A 21,032-nucleotide genomic window follows, 5' to 3' on the forward strand; every position below is an offset into this window, starting at 1 on the left:
CTTTATGTAGTGTTGTGGCGTCTCTCTTTATGTAGTGTTGTGGCGTCTCTCTTTATGTAGTGTTGTGGCGTCTCTCTTTATGTAGTGTTGTCTCTCTTTATGTAGTGTTGTGGCGTCTCTCTTTATGTAGTGTTGTGGCGTCTCTCTTTATGTAGTGTTGTGGCGTCTCTCTTTATGTAGTGTTGTGGCGTCTCTCTTTATGTAGTGTTGTGGCGTCTCTCTTTATGTAGTGTTGTGGCGTCTCTCTTTATGTAGTGTTGTGGCGTCTCTCTTTATGTAGTGGTGTGGTGTCTCTCTTTATGTAGTGTTGTGGCGTCTCTCTTTATGTAGTGTTGTGGCGTCTCTCTTTATGTAGTGTTGTGGTGTCTCTCTTTATGTAGTGTTGTGGCGTCTCTCTTTATGTAGTGTTGTGGCGTCTCTTTATGTAGTGTTGTGGTGTCTCTCTTTATGTAGTGTTGTGGCGTCTCTCTTTATGTAGTGTTGTGGTGTCTCTCTTTATGTAGTGTTGTGGTGTCTCTCTTTATGTAGTGTTGTGGTGTCTCTCTTTATGTAGTGTTGTGGCGTCTCTCTTTATGTAGTGTTGTGGCGTCTCTCTTGTCGTGAAGTGTGTTTTGTCCTATATATATATATTTTAATCCCAGCCCCCGTCCCCGCAGGAGGCCTTTTGCCTTTTGGTAGGCCGTCATTGTAAATACGAATTTGTTCTTAACTGACTTGCCTAGTTAATAAAGATACCCTGACAGGTTAAATAAAGGTTAATATAATGTCAGTCCCTGACAGCCACTTAATTCGTTATTCTCACTCAGATATCATATTGACATGGTGTAATTAATTACAAAATGTGTAAAATTGCTCCACCCCATGGCAAAATAGGTAGAATTGCAGGTAAGTAACTTTTTTTTTCTATCAACCGTCAAGAGGGGGGCCACTAAAATCTTGCTTAGGGCCCCCAAAAGGCTAGAGCCGGTCCTGGATACAACTCTCTCTCTCTGTGCTTAATCTGCTGTGGGGCCAGTTCAGTGCAACAGTCTCTCTGCATCTGCTCTCCCCTCTGACTGCTCCACTCCGCGGTCCGTGAAGCAGCACTAACCATGGGACAGCAGGGTCAAGGATGTCTGGTCTACGCTGCCCTTCTTCTGGCGCTGTCTGTGCACGGTCTGACCCGGGAAGAGTTCTTCCCGTTCGGCGAAACAACTGGAGACCAAGTTCTGGAACAGGGGAATGACGTGTCGCAACAAATGGTTCTGGATAAACCCATTTTATTCTATGATGGAAAGTTCGATAACATCTATGTAAGTTTACCTTTTATCTGACTATAATGTGTATGACTGAGCAGACTACGGGAAAAAAAGTTTACTGGAAACCTGCGTGGAGAGAATTCGGTTATACAATTTACGCATTTCTTAGTGTCATGAGTATGCACCCATTGGATGAATGATTTCCATGGCACCATTAACGTGGTTTCAACATGTTGTCGATTTGACAGATAGTATTCCTTTTTTTACTTGTATAAATGAAATACCATGTTCTACATGCATATTCATGAAGTATTTAAATAGATAGAACTTTGCAAATCATCTTAATTACAATATTCAATAGTACAGTGCCTTCAGAAAGTATTCATACCCCTCCACTTATTCCACATTATGTTGTTGTTACAGCCTGAATTCTACATGGATTACACTGATTATTTTTTCACCCATCTACACAAAACACCCCATAATGACGAAATGAAAACATGTTTTTTGAAAATGAAATTCAGAAATATCACTTTGTCATTATGGGCTATTGTGTGTTGATGGGTGAGAAAGAAAGAAATGTTATCCATTTTGAATTCAGGCTGGAACACAAGAAAATGTGGAGTCAGTCAAGGGGTATGAATACTTTCTGAAGGAACTGTGTCTAGTGGCTGTAGATGGATGTCTAGTGGCTGTAGATGGATGTCTAGTGGCTGTAGATTGATGTCTGGTGGCTGTAGATGGATGTCTAGTGGCTGTAGATGGATGTCTAGTGGCTGTAGATGGATGTCTAGTGGCTGTAGATGGATGTCTAGTGGCTGTAGATGGATGTCTAGTGGCTGTAGATGGATGTCTAGTGGCTGTAGATGGATGTCTAGTGGCTGTAGATGGATGTCTAGTGGCTGTAGATGGATGTCTAGTGGCTGTAGATGGATGTAGATGGATGTCTAGTGGCTGTAGATGGATGTCTAGTGGCTGTAGATGGATGTCTAGTGGCTGTAGATGGATGTCTAGTGGATGTAGATGGATGTCTAGTGGATGTAGATGGATGTCTAGTGGCTGTAGATGGATGTAGATGGATGTCTAGTGGCTGTAGATGGATGTCTAGTGACTGTAGATGGATGTCTAGTGGCTGTAGATGGATGTCTAGTGGCTGTAGATGGATGTAGATGGATGTCTAGTGGCTGTAGATGGATGTCTAGTGGCTGTAGATGGATGTCTAGTGGCTGTAGATGGATGTCTAGTGGCTGTAGATGGATGTCTGGTGGCTGTAGATGGATGTCTAGTGGCTGTAGATGGATGTCTAGTGGCTGTAGATGGATGTAGATGGATGTAGATGGATGTCTAGTGGCTGTAGATGGATGTCTGGTGGCTGTAGATGGATGTCTAGTGGCTGTAGATGGATGTAGATGGATGTAGATGGATGTCTAGTGGCTGTAGATGGATGTCTAGTGGCTGTAGATGGATGTCTAGTGGCTGTAGATGGATGTCTAGTGGCTGTAGATGGATGTCTGGTGGCTGTAGATGGATGTCTAGTGGCTGTAGATGGATGTCTAGTGGCTGTAGATGGATGTAGATGGATGTAGATGGATGTAGATGGATGTCTAGTGGCTGTAGATGGATGTCTAGTGGCTGTAGATGGATGTCTAGTGGCTGTAGATGGATGTCTAGTGGCTGTAGATGGATGTCTAGTGACTGTAGATGGATGTCTAGTGGCTGTAGATGGATGTCTAGTGTCTGTAGATGGATGTCTAGTGGCTGTAGATGGATGTCTAGGGGCTGTAGATGGCTGTCTAGTGGCTGTAGATGGATGTCTAGTGGCTGTAGATGGATGTCTAGTGGCTGTAGATTGATGTCTAGTGGCTGTAGGTGGATGTCTAGTGGCTGTAGATGGATGTCTAGTGGCTGTAGATGGATGTCTAGTGGCTGTAGATGGATGTCTAGTGGCTGTAGATGGATGTAGATGGATGTCTAGTGGCTGTAGATGGATGTAGATGGATGTCTAGTGGCTGTAGATGGATGTAGATGGATGTCTAGTGGCTGTAGATGGATGTAGATGGATGTCTAGTGGCTGTAGATGGATGTATAGTGGCTGTAGATGGATGTCTAGTGGCTGATGTCTAGTGGCTGTAGATGGATGTAGATGGATGTCTGGTGGCTGTAGATGGATGTCTAGTGGCTGTAGATGGATGTAGATGGATGTCTAGTGGCTGTATATGGATGTCTAGTGGCTGTAGATGGATGTCTAGTGGCTGTAGATGGATGTCTAGTGGCTGTAGATGGATGTCTAGTGGCTGTAGATGGATGTCTAGTGGCTGTAGATGGATGTCTAGTGGCTGTAGATGGATGTCTAGTGGCTGTAGATGGATGTCTAGTGGCTGTAGATGGATGGCTAGTGGCTGTAGATGGATGTCTAGTGGCTGTAGATGGATGTAGATGGATGTCTAGTGGCTGTAGATGGATGTAGATGGATGTCTAGTGGCTGTAGATGGATGTCTAGTGGCTGTAGATGGATGTCTAGTGGCTGTAGATGGATGTCTAGTGGCTGTAGATGGATGTAGATGGATGTCTAGTGGCTGTAGATGGATGTCTAGTGGCTGTAGATGGATGTCTAGTGGCTGTAGATGGATGTCTAGTGGCTGTAGATGGATGTCTAGTGGCTGTAGATGGATGTCTAGTGGCTGTAGATGGATGTCTAGTGGCTGTAGATGGCTGTAGATGGATGTCTAGTGGTTGTAGATGGATGTCTAGTGGCTGTAGATGGATGTAGATGGATGTAGATGGATGTCTAGTGGCTGTAGATGGATGTCTAGTGGCTGTAGATGGATGTAGATGGATGTCTAGTGGCTGTAGATGGATGTCTAGTGGCTGTAGATGGATGTCTAGTGGCTGTAGATGGATGTAGATGGATGTCTAGTGGCTGTAGATGGATGTCTAATGGCTGTAGATGGATGTAGATGGATGTCTAGTGGCTGTAGATGGATGTAGATGGATGTCTGGTGGCTATAGATGGATGTCTAGTGGCTGTAGATGGATGTCTAGTGGCTGTAGATGGATGTCTAGTGGCTGTAGATGGATGTAGATGGATGTCTAGTGGCTGTAGATGGATGTCTAATGGCTGTAGATGGATGTAGATGGATGTCTAGTGGCTGTAGATGGATGTAGATGGATGTCTGGTGGCTATAGATGGATGTCTAGTGGCTGTAGATGGATGTCTAGTGGCTGTAGATGGATGTCTAGTGGCTGTAGATGGATGTCTAGTGGCTGTAGATGGATGTCTAGTGGCTGTATATGGATGTCTAGTGGCTGTAGATGGATGTCTAGTGGCTGTAGATGGATGTCTAGTGGCTGTAGATGGATGTCTAGTGGCTGTAGATGGATGTCTAGTTGCTGTAGATGGATGTCTAGTGGCTGTAGATGGATGTCTAGTGGCTGTAGATTGATGTCTAGTGGCTGTAGATGGATGTCTAGTGGCTGTAGATGGATGTATAGTGGCTGTAGATGGATGTCTAGTGGCTGATGTCTAGTGGCTGTAGATGGATGTAGATGGATGTCTGGTGGCTGTAGATGGATGTCTGGTGGCTGTAGATGGATGTCTAGTGGCTGTAGATGGATGTAGATGGATGTCTAGTGGCTGTATATGGATGTCTAGTGGATGTAGATGGATGTCTAGTGGCTGTAGATGGATGTCTAGTGGCTGTAGATGGATGTCTAGTGGCTGTAGATGGATGTCTAGTGGCTGTAGATGGATGTCTAGTGGCTGTAGATGGATGTCTAGTGGCTGTAGATGGATGTAGATGGATGTAGATGGATGTCTAGTGGCTGTAGATGGATGTCTAGTGGCTGTAGATGGATGTCTAGTGGCTGTAGATGGATGTCTAGTGGCTGTAGATGGATGTCTAGTGGCTGTAGATGGATGTCTAGTGGCTGTAGATGGATGTCTAGTGGCTGTAGATGGATGTCTAGTGGCTGTAGATGGATGTCTAGTGGCTGTAGATGGATGTCTAGTGGCTCTAGATGGATGTCTAGTGGCTGTAGATGGATGTCTAGTGGCTGTAGATGGATGTAGATGGATGTCTAGTGGCTGTAGATGGATGTCTAGTGGCTGTAGATGGATGTCTAGTGGCTGTAGATGGATGTCTAGTGGCTGTAGATGGATGTCTAGTGGCTGTAGATGGATGTCTAGTGGCTGTAGATGGATGTCTAGTGGCTGTAGATGGATGTCTAGTGGCTGTAGATGGCTGTAGATGGATGTCTAGTGGTTGTAGATGGATGTCTAGTGGCTGTAGATGGATGTAGATGGATGTAGATGGATGTCTAGTGGCTGTAGATGGATGTCTAGTGGCTGTAGATGGATGTAGATGGATGTCTAGTGGCTGTAGATGGATGTCTAGTGGCTGTAGATGGATGTCTAGTGGCTGTAGATGGATGTCTAGTGGCTGTAGATGGATGTCTAGTGGCTGTAGATGGATGTAGATGGATGTCTAGTGGCTGTAGATGGATGTAGATGGATGTCTGGTGGCTATAGATGGATGTCTAGTGGCTGTAGATGGATGTCTAGTGGCTGTAGATGGATGTCTAGTGGCTGTAGATGGATGTCTAGTGGCTGTAGATGGATGTCTAGTGGCTGTAGATGGATGTCTAGTGGCTGTAGATGGATGTCTAGTGGCTGTAGATGGCTGTAGATGGATGTCTAGTGGCTGTAGATGGATGTAGATGGATGTCTAGTGGCTGTAGATGGATGTCTAGTGGCTGTAGATGGATGTCTAGTGGCTGTAGATGGATGTCTAGTGGCTGTAGATGGATGTCTAGTGGCTGTAGATGGATGTCTAGTGGCTGTAGATGGATGTCTAGTGGCTGTAGATGGATGTCTAGTGGTTGTAGATGGATGTCTAGTGGCTGTAGATGGATGTCTAGTGGTTGTAGATGGATGTCTAGTGGTTGTAGATGGATGTCTAGTGGCTGTAGATGGATGTAGATGGATGTAGATGGATGTCTAGTGGCTGTAGATGGATGTCTAGTGGCTGTAGATGGATGTAGATGGATGTCTAGTGGCTGTAGATGGATGTCTAGTGGCTGTAGATGGATGTCTAGTGGCTGTAGATGGATGTAGATGGATGTCTAGTGGCTGTAGTTGGATGTCTGGTGGCTGTAGATGGATGTCTGGTGGCTGTAGATGGATGTCTAGTGGCTGTAGATGGATGTCTAGTGGCTGTAGATGGATGTAGATGGATGTCTAGTGGCTGTAGATGGATGTCTAGTGGCTGTAGATGGATGTCTAGTGGCTGTAGATGGATGTAGATGGATGTCTAGTGGCTGTAGATGGATGTCTAGTGGCTGTAGATGGATGTCTAGTGGCTGTAGATGGATGTCTAGTGGATGTAGATGGATGTCTAGTGGCTGTAGATGGATGTCTAGTGGCTGTAGATGGATGTCTAGTGGCTGTAGATGGATGTCTAGTGGCTGATGTCTAGTGGCTGTAGATGGATGTCTAGTGGCTGTAGATGGATGTCTAGTGGTTGTAGATTGATGTCTAGTGGATGTAGATGGATGTCTAGTGGCTGTAGATGGATGTCTAGTGGCTGTAGATGGATGTCTAGTGGCTGTAGATGGATGTCTAGTGGCTGTAGATGGATGTAGATGGATGTCTAGTGGCTGTAGATGGATGTCTAGTGGCTGTAGATGGATGTCTAGTGGCTGTAGATGGATGTCTAGTGGCTGTAGATGGATGTCTAGTGGCTGTAGATGGATGTCTAGTGGCTGTAGATGGATGTCTAGTGGCTGTAGATGGATGTCTAGTGGCTGTAGATGGATGTCTAGTGGCTGTAGATGGATGTAGATGGATGTCTAGTGGCTGTAGATGGATGTCTAGTGGCTGTAAATGAATGTCTAGTGGCTGTAGATGGATGTCTAGTGGCTGTAGATGGATGTAGATGGATGTCTAGTGGCTGTAAATGAATGTCTAGTGGCTGTAGATGGATGTCTAGTGGCTGTAGATGGATGTCTAGTGGCTGTAGATGGATGTAGATGGATGTCTAGTGGCTGTAGATGGATGTCTAGTGGCTGTAGATGGATGTCTAGTGGCTGTCTAGGGGCTGTAGATGGACGTCTAGTGGCTGTAGATGGATGTCTAGTGGCTGTAGATGGATGTCTAGTGGCTGTAGATGGATGTCTAGTGGCTGTAGATGGATGTCTAGTGGCTGTAGATGGATGTCTAGTGGCTGTAGATGGATGTCTAGGGGCTGTAGATGGATGTCTAGTGGCTGTAGATGGATGTCTAGTGGCTATAGATGGATGTAGATGGATGTCTAGTGGCTGTAGATGGATGTCTAGTGGCTGTAGATGGATGTCTAGTGGCTGTAGATGGATGTCTAGTGGCTGTAGATGGATGTCTAGTGGCTGTAGATGGATGTAGATGGATGTAGATGGATGTCTAGTGGCTGTAGATGGATGTCTAGTGGCTGTAGATGGATGTCTAGTGGCTGTAGATGGATGTAGATGGATGTCTTGTGGCTGTAGATGGATGTCTAGTGGCTGTAGATGGATGTCTAGTGGCTGTAGATGGATGTAGATGGATGTCTAGTGGCTGTAGATGGATGTCTAGTGGCTGTAGATGGATGTCTAGTGGCTGTAGATGGATGTCTAGTGGCTGTAGATGGATGTCTAGTGGCTGTAGATGGATGTCTAGTGGCTGTAGATGGATGTCTAGTGGCTGTAGATGGATGTCTAGTGGATGTAGATGGATGTCTAGTGGATGTAGATGGATGTCTAGTGGCTGTAGATGGATGTCTAGTGGCTGTCTAGGGGCTGTAGATGGATGTCTAGTGGATGTAGATGGATATCTAGTGGCTGTAGATGGATGTCTAGTGGCTGTCTAGTGGCTGTAGATGGATGTCTAGTGGCTGTAGATGGATGTCTAGTGGCTGTAGATGGATGTCTAGTGGCTGTAGATGGATGTCTAGTGGCTGTAGATGGATGTCTAGTGGCTGTAGATGGATGTCTAGTGACTGTAGATGGATGTAGATGGATGTCTAGTGGCTGTAGATGGATGTCTAGTGGCTGTAGATGGATGTCTAGTGGCTGTAGATGGATGTCTAGTGGCTGTAGATGGATATCTAGTGGCTGTAGATGGATGTCTAGTGGCTGTAGATGGATGTCTAGTGACTGTAGATGGATGTAGATGGATGTCTAGTGGCTGTAGATGGATGTCTAGTGGCTGTAGATGGATGTCTAGTGGCTGTAGATGGATGTCTAGTGGCTGTAGATGGATGTCTAGTGGCTGTAGATGGATGTCTAGTGGCTGTAGATGGCTGTCTAGTGGCTGTAGATGGCTGTCTAGTGGCTGTAGATGGATGTCTAGTGGCTGTAGATGGATGTCTAGTGGCTGTAGATGGATGTAGATGGATGTCTAGTGGCTGTAGATGGATGTCTAGTGGCTGTAGATGGATGTCTAGTGGCTGTAGATGGATGTCTAGTGGCTGTAGATGGATGTCTAGTGGCTGTAGATGGATGTCTAGTGGCTGTAGATGGATGTCTAGTGGCTGTAGATGGATGTCTAGTGGCTGTAGATGGATGTCTAGTGGCTGTAGATGGATGTCTAGTGGCTGTCTAGTGGCTGTAGATGGATGTCTAGTGGCTGTAGATGGATGTCTAGTGGCTGTAGATGGATGTCTAGTGGCTGTAGATGGATGTCTAGTGGCTGTAGATGGCTGTCTAGTGGCTGTAGATGGCTGTCTAGTGGCTGTAGATGGATGTCTAGTGGCTGTAGATGGATGTCTAGTGGCTGTAGATGGATGTCTAGTGGCTGTAGATGGATGTAGATGGATGTCTAGTGGCTGTAGATGGATGTCTAGTGGCTGTAGATGGATGTCTAGTGGCTGTAGATGGATGTCTAGTGGCTGTAGATGGATGTCTAGTGGCTGTAGATGGATGTCTAGTGGCTGTAGATGGATGTCTAGTGGCTGTAGATGGATGTCTAGTGGCTGTAGATGGATGTCTAGTGGCTGTAGATGGATGTCTAGTGGCTGTAGATGGATGTAGATGGATGTAGATGGATGTAGATGGATGTCTAGTGGCTGTAGATGGATGTCTAGTGGCTGTAGATGGATGTCTAGTGGCTGTAGATGGATGTCGATGGATGTCTAGTGTCTCACGACGCCAGGACAGCGGAGTCACTCACCACCTTTCCGGAGACATTTGAAACCCCACCTCTTTAAGGATAAAGTAATCCTTCTACCCCCCCCCCCCCCCCCAAAAAAATAAATAAAATAAGAGCTTCTGCTAAATGACGTAAATGTAAATGTACGTAAATGTCTAATATCTCAAGCAGTAGGAATTTCTCTCATCCAGTTACACAAGTATTCACAACCCGGAGTCAATTCAACCCGGAGTCAATAATTTGTAGAAGCCCATTTGGCAGCTGTCAGTCTTTCTGGGTCAGTCTCTAAGAGCTTTCCACACCTGGATTGTGCAACATTTGCCCATTATCTTTTTCAAAATTCTTCAAGCTCCGTCAAATTGGTTGTTGATCATTGCTAGAGATCCATTTTTAGGTCTTGCCATAGATTTTCAAGTAGATTTAAGTCAAAACTGTAACTCGGTCTCTCAGGAACATTCACTGTCTTCTTGGTAAGCAACTCCAGTGTAGATTTGGCCTTGTGTTTTAGGTTATTGTCCTTCTGAAAGGTAATTAATCTCCCAGTGTCTGGTGAAAAGCAGACTGAACCAGGTTTTCCTCTAGTATTTTGCCTGTGCTTAGCTCCATTTAGTTCATTTTTTATCCTGAAAAACTCCCCAGTCCTTGCTGATGACAAGCATACCCATAACATAATGCAGCCACCACTATGCTTGAAAAAATGGGATTGGTACTCAGTAATGTGTTGTATTGGATTTGCCCCAAACATAACACTTTGTATTCAGGACAAAAAGTGAATTGCTTTGCCACATTTTTTGCAGTATTACTTTAGTGCCTTGCTGCAAACAGGATGCATGTTTTGGAGAAAAAATTATCCATCCTCAGTTCTCTTATCACAGCCAATAAACTCTGTAACTGTTTTAAAGTCACCATTGGCCTCATGGTGAAATCCCTGAGTGGTTTCCTTCCTCTCCGCCAACTGAGTTAGGAAGGACGCCTGAATCGTTGTAGTGACTGGGTGTATTGATGCACTATCCAAAGAGTAATTAATAACTTCACTATGCTCAAAGGGATATTCAATGTCTGATTTTTACATTTTTACCCATCTACCAATAGGTGCCCTTCTTTGCGAGGCATTGGAAAACCTTCCTGTCGAGGGTTTAGATCATTTTTGCTATTTACAAGGTTGCTGCAATACTTTGTATCAGTTGGATTGTGGAATGTGTGTGTGTGTGTGTGACCCCAAAACATTCCTCCGGGTTCCTCAGGGCTGGTATTGACCTAGAGCCAAAAATCTTTTTGTGAAATATCTGACTGCAACCCTCGTCCACGTGCACGCACACACACACACACACACACACACACACACGATACACCCCCTCAGTGGAAATACAGAGCGTATCCAGCTAGTGTATCTGAAGTCATTCTGGGTCAAAACACTGCTCTAACTTTAACACCCTGTTCCCAGTGTGTGTAGGGCCGGCCATAGGCATAAGCAACATAAGCGGCTGCTAGGGGGCCTCGGCTGCTAGGGGGCTTCTAGGGGGGCCCAGCTGCTAGGGGGCTGCTAGGGGGGCCCGGCTGCTAGGGGGCTGCTAGGGGGCTGCTAGGGGAGCCCGGCTGCTAGGGGGCTGCTAGGGGGGCCCGGCTGCTAGGGGGCCCGGCTGCTAGGGGGGCCCGGCTGCTAGGGGGCTGCTAGGGGGGCCCGGCTGCTAGGGGGCTGCTAGGGGGGCCCGGCTGCTAGGGGGCTGCTAGGGGGCTGCTAGGGAGGCCCGGCTGCTAGGGGGCTGCTAGGGGGCTGCTAGGGGGGCCCGGCTGCTAGGGGGCTGCTAGGGGGCTGCTAGGGGGCTGCTAGGGGGGCTGCTAGGGGGCTGCTAGGGGGGCCCGGCTGCTAGGGGGCTGTTAGGGGGCTGCTAGGGGGGCCCGGCTGCTAGGGGGCTGCTAGGGGGGCCCGGCTGCTAGGGGGCTGCTAGGGGGGCCCAGCTGCTAGGTGGCCGCTAGGGGGGCCCGGCTGCTAGGGGGCCTCGGCAGCTAGGGGGGCCCCCAAGATTTTTAGGAGCGTCACTCCAAAAATTATAAAAACCTGTTTTCGCTTTTTCATTAAGGAGATTTATAATTTTTTTAATGCATTTTAGAATAAGGCTGTAACATAAAAATGTGGAAAAAGTCAAGGGGTCTGAATACTTTCCGAAGACACTGTACATGTAGGTAGGGGTAAAGTGACTATACATAGATAATAAACAGAGAGTAGCAGCAGTGTAAAAAAAGGGGGGGCAATGTAAATAGTCCAGGTAGCCATAATTAATTGTTCAGCAGTCTTATAGCTTGGGGGTAGAAGCTGTTGAGAAGCCTTTTGGACCTAGACTTGGAGCTCCGGTACCGCTTGCCGTGTGGTAGCAGAGAACAGTCTATGACTAGGGTGGCTGAAGTCTTTGACAATTTTGAGGGCCTTCCTCTGACACCGCCTGGTATAGAGGTCCTGGATGGCAGGGAGCTCGGACCCAGTGATGTACTGGGCCATATGCACTACCCTCTGTAGTGCCTTGCGGTCGGAGGCCAAGCAGTTGCCATACCAGGTGGTGACGCAACCAGTCAGGAAGCTCTCGATGGTGCAGCTGTAGAACTTTTTGAGGATCTGAGGACCCATACCAGATATTTTCAGTCTCCTGAGAGGGAATAGGCTTTGCCTTGCCCTCTTCACGACTGTCTTGGTGTGTTTGGACCATGATAGTTTGTTGGTGATGTGGACACCAAGGAACCTGAAGCTCTCAACCTGTTCCACTACAGCCCCGTGGACGTCATGGATGTCCCTAAGATTAACCACACTGATATCTAAACAACAAGGAAACTATTAACAACTCATTCTTTGCAAATGTAATGCTAATGTTCAAAACCATCTGGAATCATCTTCTCCTCATGAACCACATGTCAGATTCACAAAGAAATATAGTTTCTACCTGATAGAGGGCTTTCTTTGTTGTCCACCTGATCTCGTGTTTCTGTGAACTCCGTCTCTTGTCGACCATTTTAATGTTAAACAATCACAGTAAGGTACTTAATTGTTACCCAGAAATGATTTGATATTGAGATAAAAACGGCTGAGTTGGAGATTTTCTCTACGCCCCACGGCAAAATGTGTAGAATTGCATGAAATGTATTTTAAAACGTCAATATTTTCTCTCCGCTGTCAAGAGGGGGGGCCACTAAAAATATTTCGCCTGCAAGGTGGGTGGGCCCAAAGCGGCAGGTAGCTTAGGGGTTAAGAGCGTTGTGCCAGTAACCGAAAGGTCGCTGGTTCTAATCCCCGAGCCGACTGGGTGAATAATCTGTCGATGTGCCCTTGAGCAAGGCACTTAACCCTAATTGCTCCTGTAAGTCGCTCTGGATAAGAGCGTCTGCTAAATGACTAAAACGAAAATGTAAAATTAGGAAATAATGACCCAATAATAACCCCAGCACTACCCACCCCCTGGTGTGGGCTCTGATAGCCTGTCCACATCAGAACCAGGGTCCACATAATACAACACAACTAGAGCAGGCCATCATGGATGCAGCGACTCTGTTATGAACAGCAGAACCCTGGGAGAATAAAGAGCTGTTTTGTTTTTGCAGCACAATAGAGGAACTCTGAGCCAAATGTTATTCTGCATGCTGCCTTTGAGCTCAGTCAATTAACCAGCCTGCTAGAGGACCAGCCGACCAGCCGCACACACACACACACACACACACACACACACAACACACACTACACACACAACACACACACACACACACACACACACACACACACACACACACACACACACACACACGAGGAATTAGGACCATGAAAACATGAAACAAAAGCATCTCAATAGATTGATATCATTAGAGACATGTGAATGATAACTGGGTCATTCAGGTGAATATCAGAGGCTTTAACCCCTGAGAGCATAAACCTTGAGGGGTTTCTACTTCTCTAGCTAACACATATTAAACATATATCATTGTTTTAAAATGGTCATACTATGGATCGTTTAGCTATTTGATTCAGATTTTTATGACCCCTGAAGGTGTAAAAAATATATTTTTTACATTATTTGATGAAATTGCATTTGTCCTTACTGCTTATAGCCCATAGAAATAAAAAAAAGATACAAACAGACAGTCCAAAAATAAATCAAAAGGAAGTATGTTTTGAAGTGTCTGTCCTATATCTGAACACTCAGGAATGTATACATTAGTAAAAATATATATATACTGTGTAATGACCATATACATTTGACGTGGAAATGCCCTACTCACTTCCGTTCATTTTTCAGCCCAGTATGAGGTTCCCTTCAGATGAGTCTTGTGGGTCTTGTGGGGGTCATTTACATTTAAGTCATTTAGCAGACGTGGGAATCGAACCCACAACCCTGGCGTTGCAAACGCCATGCTCTACCAACTGAGCTACATGGGACTAGAGGTGTCGTACAGCAAAACAACATATATGTGTTTGTGAGAGTCTCACCTTTCAATGGTGGGGTCATATTAGCGTGTAGCCCAAACCGTTTGGACGCTACAGACAGGAAGTTGGCAGATCAGCGGTCCCAACTTTAGACGAGTCGCATGTAGCTTCTGGGGATCTTAGAGCAAAACTTAGAAACTTAGAACATCATCGTGTTCGTGAGTCTCAGCTTTTCATAATGTCTCAGCTTTCCATGTTAGTTTCTAGCCCAAACTGTTCGGGAAAACCGATTTTCGGGATGTCTCCTGGGCTGACAAACACACTTAGTGTTTTAAAGTACTTTAAGTACAAATACTTTAAAGTACTACTTAAGTAATACTTTACTATTTATAGTTTTGACAACTTTTGCTTTTACTTCACTACATTCCTAAAGAAAATATACTTTTTGCTCCATAAATGTTCCCTGACACCCAAAAGCACTTGTTACATTTTGAATACTTAACAGGACAGGAATATTGTCCAATTCGCACACTTATCAAGACAACATCCCTGGTCATCTGATCTGGTGGACTCACTAAACAAAAATGCTTCGTCTGTGAATGAGTGGCTATCCGTAAATAAATAAATAAAATACTGAAAATGGTGCCGTCTGGTTTGCTTAATATAAGGAATTTGAAATGATTTATACTTTTACTTTTGATACTGAAGTATATTTAAAACCAAATACCTTTAGACTTTTACTCAAGTAGTATTTTACTGGGTGACTTCTACTTTCACTAGTAGCAGCTGACTGTTAGTTCATTAGTAGTTTACTAGGTCAGAGCAGCTGACTGTTAAGATAATGGAATACAGATCAAAGTGTGTCCTAAAGGGCTGTTGTTGACCTCTCCTCAGACACTCTGCTGTTTCAGACCCTGGGTGGGTCCTAAAGGGCTGTTATCCTCATGCTGCTGACCAGGGCCGGCCCGCCCATCATACAGGTTTAGGTGGGCACCAAGTGCGGCAGATTGTCGAGGGCAGCATTTTTATCCCAAGCTAAACTGACAAAGACGCACCTCCAACAACACATGAAGCCTCACATAATATCCAGTCAACCCGTGTTTTTGCTGATTGACAGTTTGTGTTTGTTTTACATTTCAGATCAACACCAATGGGTTCGTTGCCATGGCAGAGCCTAGCGCTGAGTCCACATACCTCGGTAAGATGCCCGCCGGCTTCGGCATGATCGCGGTCCTGCACGGCGACCTGGATACTGGTGACGGCGTGGGTAAGGTGTACTACCGGCAGGACGCCAGCCCAGCCACCCTGCGGCAGGCTGCGGACCAGATCAACAGGGCTTTTCCAGAGGACGATGAGGTGAGAGAGAGAAAGAATGGACAGAGAGAAAGAGAGAGAGAGAGAGAGAGTTAATGGACAGAGAGAGAGAAAATGGGCAGAGAAAGATAATGGAGAGAGAGAGAGAGAGACATTTGTTTTACTTTAACCAAGACATTGTACAACTGGCAATAAGCTGAATTGCGAGTACAATTTACATTGTAAAAATATTCCACTAAAACACTATAAACAAAATACATACTGTAGGTCATAAGCAATGAATGAAATTAAAGTAGCTGTTACTTGTTTTTACTAGGTGGAGCCGGAACACACTGTGGTCGTCACCTGGGTAGATGTTGTCTCCAGCCAACACCATGGCCACAGCAGAGGAGACGGACTGGAGAAACAGGTGAGATCAGAATTTACCAGTCAATCAATCAATCAATCAAGTAAATGTATTAATGTGGAAAGAGAGGTTACAAAGTGCTTTAGAGTAGCCCGACCTTGACCCCAAAGAGCAAGCGGAAACAGTGAGTGACATTCTTGCGTTTGAATCCTAACAATGTAACCCTGTTGTAAGTCTCTCTCGTAACCTCTCTTTTCAACAGAGGAACAGCTTCCAGCTGGTGATAGCGTCAGCTGAGACTGCCTCCTATGCCATCCTCCTCTACCCCAGGGAGGGGCTGCAGTTTGCCTCCACAGCTGTAGGGGGCAGTAGTCAGGCCATGCAGGCTGGCTTCAGTAAAGGGCTGGTCAAGTACCTAGTGTTCACCAGACAGGGACCGTACTACCGCATCACCACCGAGAGGGAGACCTCTGTCAGGGCGCTGGCAGAGTAAGTACTGGACTTTTTATTTTCTAAATATGTATTTAACCTTTATTTTAACAAGGAAGACATATTGAGACCATAGGTCTCTTATCCAAATGCGTCCTGTATAATACAATATAAATATACACATTATACAAAAAATATATACACTGAGTATATGACATAGACTGACCAGGTGAATCCAAGGGAAAGCTATGATCCCTTAATGATGTCACTTGTTAAATCCACTTCAATCAGTGTAGATGAAGGGGAGGAGACAGGTTAAAGAAGGATTTTTAAGCCTTGAGACATGGATTGTGTATTTGACATTTACATTTAAGTAATTTAGCAGACGCTCTTATCCAGAGCGACTTACAAATTGGTGCATTCAACTTAGGATAGCCAGTGGGACAACCACCGGGGGGGTAGAAGGATTACTGTTATACTATTCCAGGTATTCCTTAAAGAGGTATGTGTGCCATTCAGAGGGTGAATGGGCAAGACAAAAGACAAAAGTGCCTTTGAACGAGGTATGGTAGTAGGTGCCAGGCGCACAGGTATGTGTCAAGAACTGCAACGCTGCTGGGTTTTTCACGCTCAACAGTTTCCCGTGTGTATCAAGAATGGTCCACCACACAAAGGACATCCAACCAACTCGACACAACTGTGGGAAGCATTGGAGTCAACATAGGCCAGCATGCCCCAACGAATATTATGGAGGGATCCTTACTGTTTTATATACTCAGTATATACAGTATATATATATATATATATATATATATATATACACACATTAAAATACAAAAACACAGTCATGGTAAGCACAAATAAAACATCACATATCGCCCAGAAAAACAGTTATATTCCTCCACAAATAAGTCCCCAATCAATACTTCAAATTGCCCGAACAGCACCAGAACATCAAGATGAAATATATTTTACATTTTGTTCCAGCAATACGGATCATTAAAACTATAAGCAGATTTCCCTCCTCGGTGGAGAACCTCAGGAGTTCACCAATCCTGGTAGCGGGTTAGACAGCTCAGGAGTTAACCAATCCTGGTAGCGGGTTAGACAGCTCAGGAGTCTATACTTCAACAGCAAAGTTCGATAAGACAGATTTATGAAGTAGGGCCTTGTAAACAGAAAGGGAGTAATGTAGAGATCTACGGGTCTTTAGCGAAGTCCAGCCAACCTTTTGACACAGGATGCAGTGATGAGTATCAAACTGTCGCCTGTAACAAAACGAAGGGCACTATTACATTTACATTTTTAGTCATTTAGCAGACGCTCTTATCCAGAGCGACTCACAGCTAGCACATACATTATCTTTATCGAACCAACAACCCTGGCGTTGCAAACGCCATGCTCTACCAACTGAGCTACATCCCCTGCCGGCCATTCCCTCCCCTACCCTGGACGACGCTGGGCCAATTGTGCGCCGCCCCATGGGTCTCCCGGTCGCGGCCGGCTACGACAGAGCCTGGACAGAGCCACTATGGTAGACGGCATCCAAAGGGTTAAGAGTAGTAGCAGCTGCACTTTGATAAATAATATCACCATAATCAGGAACAGATCAAAAGGTGGACTGAATCATCTGCTTCCTTCTGCTTAGAGAAAGCTCATCTATATGTTTTTTAAATGTCAAATCCATATCAACCCAAATGCCTCAGTATTTATATACAGGAACACGTTCGATTGGAGAACCATCTCTAATGAGTGAACGTGTAGTTCATCTGAAACATTCTTACGAGAGTTTAAAAACAACATGTATTTCGTTTAGCCTGTATTAAGCACAAGTTTTAAATCAGGGATTCCTGCATAGCTATCCAATCTGACTGTAGTTTTCCTGCATAGCTAGCTATACAATCTGACTGTAGTTTTCCTGCATAGCTATACAATCTGACTGTAGTTTTCCTGCATAGCTATACAATCTGACTGTAGTTTTGACACAGCCAGATCAACAGTCAGGGCAATAGCATACTGTATAAAATAGTATAATTTGCATATATAAGTAGTTTACCATTTTTAACAGATGGTGTTTATATAAATAGTGAAGAGAACAGGTCCCAAAATCGACCTCTGTGGTACACCTGTATGCACTTCAAGAAATTAAGACTTAACCCCATCAATCACGATTGTCAAGGGGTGCTGAAGGTGGGTGTGGTGCATGAATCAAGCGCAGGACGCAGAAGCTCAGTCCAAAAGACTTTAGTGCAATATTCACGTAGAAAATAAGCACAATAAGCCCGAAGGCGAAATAATGGCGCACACAGGCGTCAAACAAACGGCGCACTAACATGTGCGAAAAACCTCTCCAAACACTGGAGGGAAGTACGTAGCTCCAACACAAAACAGAAGAGTAATCACACACAAAGACAAACACACACAACGAGAACTAAATAGGACACTAACGAGGACTAACAAGACACAGGTGTACAACATCAAGACAAAACCAAATGAACATGAAACATAGATCGGTGGCAGCTAGTACTCCGGGGACGACGACCGCCGAAGCCTGCCCGAACCAGGAGGAGGAGCAGCCTCGGCCGAAACCGTGACAGTACCCCCCCCTTGACGCGCGGCCTCAGCCGTGCGCCGACCCCGGCCTCGGGGACGACCAGGAGGACGCGGAGCAGGGCGCGCGGGATGGTCCCGGTGGAACTCCGACAGGAGAGATGGGTCTAGGATGTCCCTCCGCGGCACCCAGCACCGCTCCTCCGGGCCGTACCCCTCCCACTCCACGAGATACTGGAGACCCCCCATCCGGCGTCTTGAGTCCAAGATGGACCGAACGGTGTACGCCGGAGCCCCCTCGATGTCCAGTGGGGGCGGAGGAGTCTCCCCTATCTCATTGTCCTGGAGTGGACCAGCTACCACCGGCCTGAGAAGAGACACATGGAACGAGGGGTTAATATTCTTATACTCAACAGGTAGATGTAACCTATAACACACCTCGTTCAATCTTCTCAGGACTTTAAAGGGCCCCACAAACCGCCGACCCAGCTTCCGGCAGGGCAGGCGGAGGGGTAGGTTTCTGGTAGAGAGCCAGACTCGATCTCCGGGTGCGTACACCGGCCCCTCACTGCGGTGGAGATCGGCGCTCGCCTTGTGACGAAGGACGGCCCGCTGCAGGTGGATGTGGGCAGCGTTCCACGTCTCTTCCGAGCGCCTCATCCAATCATCCACCGCAGGGGCCTCGATCTGGCTCTGCTGCCAAGGTGCCAGAACCGGCTGGTAACCTAACACACATTGGAAGGGGGTTAGGTTGGTAGAGGAGTGGCGGAGAGAGTTCTGGGCCATCTCAGCCCAGGGAATGTACCGTGCCCACTCCTCCGGCCGGCCCTGGCAATACGACCTCAGAAACCTACCCACATCCTGGTTGACACGTTCTACCTGCCCATTACTCTCCGGGTGGTACCCTGAGGTAAGGCTAACCGAGACCCCCAAACGCTCCATGAACGCTCTCCAAACACGGGAGGTAAACTGGGGGCCTCGATCAGACACTATATCCTCGGGTACCCCGTAATGCCGGAAGACGTGGGTAAATAGGGCCTCAGCGGTCTGTAGGGCAGTAGGAAGACCCGACATAGGGAGAAGACGACAGGCCTTAGAGAACCGGTCCACAACGACCAGGATGGTGGTATTCCCCTGAGAGAGGGGAAGGTCTGTCACAAAATCCACAGAGAGGTGGGACCATGGTCGTTGTGGAACGGGCAGGGGTTGTAACTTACCCCTGGACAGATGTCGGGGCGCCTTACACTGGGCGCACACCGAACAGGAGGAGACATAAACCCTCACATCCCTAGCCAAAGTGGGCCACCAGTATTTAGTGCTAAGGCAATGCACTGTCCGGCCAATACCCGGATGTCCAGAGGAGGGTGACGTGTGAGCCCAGTAAATGAGTCGATCCCGAATCTCGAGCGGAACGTACTTCCGACCCTCAGGACACTGTGGAGGGCTGGGGTCGGTACGCAACGCTCGCTCGATTTCGGCATCGACCTCCCACACCACCGGTGCCACAAGGCAAGACTCCGGTAGTATGGGAGTGGGCTCAACGGACCTCTCCTCCGTGTCATACCGCCGGGACAGCGCATCTGCCTTACCATTCTGGGACCCAGGGATGTACGTGATTTTAAATACGAACCTGGTGAGAAACATACTCCATCGAGCCTGGCGAGGGTTCAGTCTCCTCGCTGCCCGGATGTACTCCAGGTTCCGATGGTCAGTCAAAATGAGGAAAGGGTGTTGAGCCCCCTCAAGCCAATGCCTCCACACCTTAAGGGTTGAACTACAGCTAACAGCTCCCTGTCCCCAACGTCATAGTTACGCTCCGCCGGGCTGAGCTTTTTTGAGTAAAAAGCACAGGGGCGGAGTTTAGGTGGCGTGCCGGACCGTTGAGAGAGAACGGCCCCTATACCAGCCTCAGACGCGTCTACCTCAACCTGAAAGGGTAATGCGGGATCCGGATGCGCCAGCACCGGAGCCGACGTAAACAGGTCCTTCAGTCTCCTAAAGGCCCTGTCCGCATCAGCTGACCACTGCAGGCGCACCGGACCCCCTTTCAGAAGGGACGTGATGGGAGCTGCCACCTGTCCAAAACCCCGGATAAACCTCCGGTAGTAATTCGCAAAGCCCAAGAACTGCTGCACCTCTTTTACAGTGGTTGGAGTTTGCCAATTACGCACAGCGGACACACGATCCACCTCCATTCTCACCCCTGACGCGGACAACCGATAACCCAAAAAGGAGACCGACTCCTGGAAAAACAGACATTTCTCTGCCTTGACATATAGGTCGTGCTCCAACAGCCTCCTCAATACACGACGCACCAGGGTTATATGCTCGGCTCGGGTAGACGAGTACACCAGAATGTCATCAATGTACACGACCACCCCTTGTCCCTGCATATCCCGGAAAATGTCATCTACGAAGGATTGGAAGACTGATGGAGCATTCATCAACCCATATGGCATGACGAGATATTCGAAATGACCTGACGTGGTACTAAACGCTGTCTTCCATTCGTCGCCCTCCCTAATGCGCACCAAGTTATACGCGCTCCTGAGATCCAATTTTGTGAAAAACCGCGCTCCATGCAATGACTCT

At 46.8% G+C, this 21,032-nt stretch overlaps 1 protein-coding gene across 1 annotated transcript in view; it reads left to right on the forward strand.

Moving 5' to 3' along the window:
• Positions 1-1,045: 1,045 nt before the first annotated feature.
• The window catches only part of LOC311118535 (nidogen-1-like), a gene marked incomplete at its 3' end in the record, with an annotated part of 34,137 nt that continues 14,150 nt past the window's right edge, over positions 1,046-21,032 (forward strand). The window contains exons 1-4 of the mRNA XM_084193328.1: positions 1,046-1,292; positions 14,942-15,157; positions 15,432-15,524; positions 15,724-15,950. Coding sequence (XP_084049454.1) covers positions 1,092-1,292; positions 14,942-15,157; positions 15,432-15,524; positions 15,724-15,950 — 737 coding nt within the window. The 5' untranslated portion in view covers positions 1,046-1,091. The remainder of the gene's footprint in view (positions 1,293-14,941; positions 15,158-15,431; positions 15,525-15,723; positions 15,951-21,032) is intronic.

The sequence above is a fragment of the Coregonus lavaretus genome (genome assembly GCF_964263955.1).
Source record: "Coregonus lavaretus genome assembly, contig: HAP1_SCAFFOLD_390, whole genome shotgun sequence".
Taxonomy (NCBI): Eukaryota; Metazoa; Chordata; class Actinopteri; order Salmoniformes; family Salmonidae; genus Coregonus; species Coregonus lavaretus.